This window comes from Protobothrops mucrosquamatus, unplaced genomic scaffold, assembly GCF_001527695.2.
Source record: "Protobothrops mucrosquamatus isolate PMUCROS unplaced genomic scaffold, P.Mucros_1.0 scaffold_215, whole genome shotgun sequence".
NCBI lineage: Eukaryota > Metazoa > Chordata > Lepidosauria > Squamata > Viperidae > Protobothrops > Protobothrops mucrosquamatus.
This window is the reverse complement of record NW_015386291.1, coordinates 956,273-963,836: the sequence shown is the minus strand read 5'-3', so window position 1 is coordinate 963,836 and position 7,564 is coordinate 956,273. Positions and strand designations below refer to the sequence as shown.

The window sequence follows — 7,564 nt, the reverse complement described above, 5'->3', positions numbered from 1 at the left end:
CCGAGAAGGCCCTCCCCCTGGGGGTCGCCAGCCGGCACTGTCTGGCTGACGGCACCCTGAGGAGACCCTCTCTGTGGGAGCGTATCGGCCGATGAGAGGTAATCTGAGGCAGAAGGCGGTCTCGGAGATAACCAGGTCCGATGCCATGGAGCGCTTTGAAGATGATAATCAGCACCTTGAAGCGCACCCGGAAAGCCACTGGCAGCCAGTGCAGCTCGCGTAGCAGCAGCGTTACATGGGAGCGACGGGTCACTCCCAACACCGCCCGCGCGGCTGCATTCTGGACTAACTGGAGCCTCCGAGTGCTCAAGGGGAGCCCCATGTAGAGAGCGTTGCAGTAGTCCAGGCGGGAGGTGACAAGAGCATGGGTGACTGTGTTAACTCATAACATTTCTTATGTCCTTAATATTTCCAAGGAGTGTGATGAAAAATGTTCAGCAAACGTTCACTTTTCCATAGTGAGAGAGTTAAACAAAGGGTAAGCAGTGAAATTATAAGCTGAGTGAGACAGTCTTAAAAACTACTTGTAATCCATATGTTATCCAGGGGAACATCATCCTGGCCTATTTAGCGCTTCATAGTATCACCCTCAGCTATATAGTTATTAACTATAACTAGTTAATAGAGTGCCTTGCCCTTTGGAATCACCTGACTAGCATAAATGAGCCTTTGCATATGAAAGTCTGAAAACACTGGACAAGCCTGTAAGATACTGGATTTACCATAAAGGTTCCTTTTCAACAGTGGATATAGGGCATCCTGAAATTAGATTGCTTCTGTCATTTTCTCCAGCAGGCAGACAGAAAAAACAGTAACAATCCTTAAAGCATGAGGTAAGGAAGATAACTTCTTTTCTATTTATGAAATCAAAAAGCAGCAGGAATCCCAAAGACCGTGTATGAGAAAAAAATAACAAAGGTAAAATGAAATAAAATATCAGTATTTTACTAGGGAGGGGTGCTCTGTTTATGGTAGAAGAAGAATCTTCATACAAGTTCATTGATTCATTTTTCTATAATACATGAGAATACCCTAATACATGAAAATGGGCAGCATATAAATTAATTAAATAAATAAATAATACATACATACATACATACATACATACATACATACATACATACATACATACAGTGACATGAAAAAGATCCTCAGGAAAGCACACGAATTTCAAAAACTTTCTTTTTCCAAGACATAGAAAACTCATCTAGTAGCTTTATATTTAAATGTTATATATTTGTCCTAAGCCTAGACTTCTCTGGATAAGGTTTAGCATAGGTTGGATATATTAAGAGCAATGTATCTTTGTAAAACTAGGACTAGGACTTTCTATTTAACAGAATATCCTTCCAGCAGGCCACTTTCAGACATAGTGCTTTCACTGCTACATTATCAAGGTGCATCTAGTGCTATGTGTTCTAAGTTTATGACTAATATTATAAGTTACAATCCATTCTACAAAGAATGGAGATCCCTGTTCTGTCCTCACTACAGGTTCCTCTGTGTGCAGCTTGACACGCAGCTAAACCCACCTATCCTTCAATAAAACAGATTGTGTGCATAGATCTGAGTGCTTTATTAAAAGAACAGGATTGTGAAACTGGGAAAAATAGAAACACATACAATAAGAACCCAAATACAAAATAAGCAGTACTGAGTTACTGGTGAACATAACAATTAACAAATACAGAAAAAAATCTAAATCTCTGTGGATTTTGTCCTCAGATGAACATATGTCACAGATTAGGCTGGATTCTTCATGATACTTCTGCTTCCTTCCAAATGCTAAAGGAAATGGAGTCTAGCTTCCCAGAATGCACTTGTTTTGGGAGTGAGGGTGGATGGGTAAAAGGGTTGGGTCAACTTCCAAACAATACAGATTGGTATTTGGCCCTGGCCATTAGACGGGGCTAGAAAGCAATACCAGTATATACACAAATTATATGCTGGGGCATGACAATCCCTATAGTTGTTTTTTACCTCTAAGTTCCCTTGGGGATGCATATAATAAAGTTATGTGCATCCCCAAGAGAACTTAGGTGTAAAAAACCTTGATAATGTAGCAGTGAAAGCATTATGTCTAAAGGTAGCCCGCTGGAAGGATATTCAGTTAAATAGAAAATCCTAATCCTAGTTAGATACATTGCTCTGAACATATCTAATCTATGCCAAACCTTATTCAGAGAAGTCTAGGCTTAGGACAAAATGACAGCTAAAGCAACATTATTCCAAAGGACCTTTGAAAGCAAAACAGTTTGATGGCTGAAAGGATGGCTGTTTTTGATTTTAATCTTCTGTAGTTTTTTTTAACTGTATTTCTATATTTTTATTGCTGTAAATTGTTGTAAACTGGACTTCAGATTCTAGTAATATAGATATGTGAAAATTGAAAATTCTTAATTAATCAGCCAAAATTAAACATATCTAAGAATTCCCCTTTATACTACCCCTTTAAAACATTATAAAAAGAACTCTCTATAAGTATTAGATATACAGTATAACAGACTGGCTAAATGGATCTGAATTTCCTAACACATCAGGCATTTCTATGAATATAACTCATGTATAGACAAATGCTTCTGCATCATACTCAGACTTTAACAGAAAGACAAACATACAATTCTGTTTACATTTTTACTGCCAGGATGTTTCCAAAACATTTTCAAGAAAAATAAAAAAATATTCTTTTTATGCACAGAAAAACATTGAAATGGAGTTGTTATCAAGTTTGCTGAAACCATACAGCATGAAATCCATAGATTCAATCTTGGTGAACAACATATTTGAAAATCATATATATATATTTTTTTCTAAGGAGAAAAGTTTTTAGCACTTTACCTTAACTAATTCAAAGGGGAATCTCTCATGAAAAATGCGATTTATTCGGGCTCCACCTGAGAGTTCTAATGTATCCACTTGGTCTCCTGACCCCTCAATTCTCTTCTCAAAATCAACTGCAAACTGTTGGACCATTCTGCAGAAAGATAAATGAGGTAATGACCATTTTTTAAAGATTTGGTAAATCATGGAATTCTCCCCAAGCAATTAAGAATGTTCAGAGATGCTTTTAGGTATTGAATCAACTTCTGTTGGCACCTTTCTATGGAAACGTAAGTTATTGTCAGAAAGATTATTTGCCAGTTATTGGCAAATTTATCTTAATTTTAACATGAAACTCTAATTTTTAAGTCACTATCAACTTTCTATGATATTTACTGAAAACTAATAGAACTTTATTTTGGTCGTTAACCAATAAAAATACAATCACACACACACACATACTCTTTTTTTGTAATGAAACAGATATAGTTTAACCCGAGAGAGTTCAGATATTATGCAGTAAGATAGAATGTTTCTTATAAATTCTATTCTAACAAAGAGTTTCTTATTGTCACCCCAAAAAAAGCTCCCAGAGAAGCTTAACTAAAAGAAAATCAACTTGGAATTAATACCAGCTATTTTATCTCTAAGCAGTCAGAAAACTTAAGGACTTCTACTATTCTAGGTTCAGTTCAGAGAGTTTACAGTTTTAGAAGCATTCAAGAATCTGCAGCATCTTATAATTTTATTTATTAAATGTGTTTGCTGCCCATCTCAGGATTTAGAGGCCTATACACTAATGGTCAAAGTATGAGGAATAAATAGAATGAACTTGAAATCCTAGTACATAAAGACAGGCAAGACATCACTGCCATTACCAAAACTTGGTGGAATGAAACCCATGACTGGAATGTACAGCTAGAAGGATTTAAACTGTTCAAAAGGAGCAGACCTAATAAAAGAGGAGGTAGAAATCCACTATATATAAGAAATATATGCACCTCTATAGAAACACAAAAGATCAATGACAAAATCTTCATGAATGCATTTGGGTTAATGTAAAAGGAAAAAGGAATGACGTTGCCATAGGTGTATATTATAGACCACACCAACCAAATAGAGGAAATAGATGAACTATTTGCTAATCACTTAGCTACAGTGTGCAGGATGCACACAACAATAATAATGGGGGACTTCAACTTCCCTGACATAAAGTGAGAGACAAACTCAGCACCTAGTAGATCAAACAGGTTCCTAACGAACCCAACAGATAACAGAAATGAAATGATAGAAGGGATTAAAGTTACAGGAATCTTAGGGAAGGTGATCTTGCAATATTGGAATTCAATATAATGCAAGCTCAAACAATAGAACAAAGTCAAACTAGTCTTGGATTTTAAGAGAGCTAATTTCAGCAAACTTAGAGAGTGCTTGGGAAGCTTAGACAACTCTGAAAAGTAAGATTATAAAAGCCCAGTCTAGCATACTAGCATGAAGAGAAAAATAAGAGATCCCAAAAGAAACCAGCATGGCTGCAGAAAGAACTCTCTGATAAATATGTCCCAAAGGTGCTTTTTCAGGAGGCAACTGGACTTTCTTGTTTTTCTTTGAAGACGTTTCGCTTTTCATCAAAAGCTTCTTCAGCGCAAATGGTTCCTGTAGACTGCAATGTTTTCTGAAAATCCGTTCATACTCCCATATCATTCAAAAGTGAATCATTTGCGCTTCAGTTTGAGATACAGACTACACAGACTCATCCCCAACAGCCTGCGCCTGTCTTCAACAGTGAAGAGACACAGGGCAGAAAACATCCTGCAGTCAAGAAGGCTCCTTACACATTTGCACTACTCAGGTGACCCTAAGGACACAGGTAAACTGTCACGGTTCCGAAAGAAGAAGCTCTTCAAAGAACTTTGAGGCATTGTTTACCTTAAATAATCTTTAATTTGCGACATAGCTTCGGCACATACATAAAGAAGCCAAAATCTGAATTCTCCTCCCCCAAACACAAAGTATCAAAGCATAACTCACTCCTTCATTTAACAGTCCTTAATCACATTCTCCAATTAGTTTGAAGTGTGAACTTTCCCTCCCGTTATTTCCTCTTATTACAACTAACCGTGAAGAATACTCTACTGAGATATTGTTATGGCTAACTAGTCCCCAGCATATTCTTCCCCCTCCCCTCCAGCACCATCTCTTTTAACTCTAAAAGTAATACACAGGTTAAATAGGAAATGTCTGCATCTTTATATATTGTCAAGCAAGAACATCTGATGTTAGTGACATGGTTCCGAAAGAAATAACTTTTCAAAGAACTTTGAGGCTTAATTACCTTAAAGAATCCTTTAATGGGTTACATAATCCGGCACGAACAAAGGAAAGCCAAAAACTGAAACACCCCCCCCACCCTAGCTCTCGCGACAAGCACAACTCCCTCCCTCCTTTCACAGTCATCAATCATATGCTCCAATTAAACAGAGGTNCATGGTTCCGAAAGAAATAACTTTTCAAAGAACTTTGAGGCTTAATTACCTTAAAGAATCCTTTAATGGGTTACATAATCCGGCACGAACAAAGGAAAGCCAAAAACTGAAACACCCCCCCCACCCTAGCTCTCGCGACAAGCACAACTCCCTCCCTCCTTTCACAGTCATCAATCATATGCTCCAATTAAACAGAGGTGTGAATCTTCCTCCCGTCTATTCTCTGTTATTACAGACTGCTGTTGCTTTGACCTTGGCTGTGCTATGCTAAGATAATGTTATTATTCACAGGCATTCCTCCCCCCTCATATGGCCTGCAATGCCTGCTTTTGCTCTTGAAGCGATATGTAGGCTAAATAAGATATGTTTGCTTCTTCACATATGTCAAGCAAAAATATCCAATGTTAGCAGACTTGACAGTTAGCAGCATTAACATAAACCTCCAAATGGCTTCAACAACTCTCTAAATCAGTGGTGGCGAACCTATGGCACGGGTGCCAGAAGCGGCCCTCGGAGCCCTCTCTGTGGGCACATGTGCCATTGCCTCAGCCTTGCCTCCCCCCATGACCCCCTCCTCTCCAGCAGCCCCCCTGAAGGAGAGTCGTCCTCGAGCATGGCCCACACAGAGCAGTGCAGCCAAGGACATGGCAGCCAGGCAGCGTAGACAAGACTCTGCCCTCACACCCCATCATGCAGTTGATGCTGCAGGGTGTGGGCAGAGGGTGTGACTGCCATAGCGCTGCTGGGCTGCCTGGGCGATCTGTGGCGGGCACTGGAGGCGGTGAGTGGTCCTGTGGGCAGGTGGGGCATGGGATGGGGGGGCAGAGCGGGGGCGGGGCAGGGGGTGGATCGGGGGCAGGGCCAGTTTTTGGGCACTCGGTCTCTAAAAGGTTCACCATCACTGCTCTAAATGAATGCAAATGACCAGCTGTCTACAAGGAATATAAATCCTTCCATTCCCCACTATCTAGTTAGAGCTGAAGAAGCTTCTTGGATGAGAAGCGAAATGTCTTCAAAGAAAAACAAGAAAGTCCAGTTGCCTCCTGAAAAAGCACCTCTGGGCCAACCATGACCTGGATGACTGAGAAACTCCATAGACATCTCTGATAAACAGAAAAACAGAAATGGCAAATATAAAAAATGGAAAGCGGGGAACATTCCTAAGGCAGAATATCAACATATTGTATAGCCTGAACCTGCAAAGATGAAGTCAGGAAAGGCTGATAATGAAGGTTTGCAACAAATGTCAAAAATAACAAAAAAGGTTCTTTCAACATGTAAAAAACAAGAAAAAAAATCAAGGAAATGTGTCAGTCCGCTAATAGGAGAAGATGGCAAGGAGGTGATAGGCAGCAAGGAGAAAACAGGACTGCTTAATTCATTCTTTGCATCTGTCTTTACACAAAAGGAAAAAACAGTCTGTCAAAAATAGTACCATAAGAGACAAAATTCAAATCAAATCAAAAATCAAATCAAAATAAGTAAGAACATTGTAAGAGAACACCTATCCATTGTAGATGAGTTCAAATCATCAGGTCCAGATGGATTACATCCCAGGGTTTTGAAGGAGCAAGCAAATGTGATCTCAGAACCACTGAAAGGAGGGAGAGAGTTGTGCTTGTCGCGAGAGCTAGGGTGGGGGGGGGGGGTGTTGGATGGATTCTTTCAAAGATCCTGAAGCACCAGAGATCTACCCGAAGACTGGAAAAGAGTTGACATGGTTCCCATCTTCAAAAAAGGAAAAAAATGGATCCAAGAAACTACACACCAATCTGCCTGACATCTATACCTGGGAGGATCCTGGAAAAGATAATCAAGCAACCAATCTGCAAACATCTAGAGGCAAGCAAAATTATAACAAAAGCTAACAAGGGCTTGTCAAAAATAGATCATATCAAACAAATCTTATTGCATTTTTTACAAAGTGACTAAATTAGTGGACCAGAGAAATGTGTTATACATAATTTACTTGGACTTCAATAAGGCATTTGATAAAGTAGACCACAATCTACTACTTGGCAAGATAGAAAAATCTGGGTTAGACAGTATCACTACCAGATGGATTCGAAACTGGCTGACCAACCGCACTCAACATATGTGGTTCCGACAGATGAAACTCTTCAAAAGAACTTCGAGGCATTGTTTACCGTATTTTTCGCTCTATAAGACGCACTTTCCCCCCCCAAAAGATGGGGGAAAATGTCTGTGCGTCTTATGGAGCGAATGCCGCCTCCCTTCCGCGCTGCCGCTGCCGCCGC

General features: G+C 39.6%; 1 protein-coding gene across 2 annotated transcripts in view; it reads right to left on the bottom strand.

The window, feature by feature from the left end:
- DNM2 (dynamin 2) overlaps positions 1-7,564 on the bottom strand; it is a 228,574-nt gene that overhangs the window by 141,717 nt on the left and 79,293 nt on the right. For both annotated transcript variants that reach the window (XM_015827536.1, XM_015827542.1), the window contains exon 8: positions 2,839-2,974. In XM_015827536.1, coding sequence (XP_015683022.1) covers positions 2,839-2,974 — 136 coding nt within the window. The remainder of the gene's footprint in view (positions 1-2,838; positions 2,975-7,564) is intronic.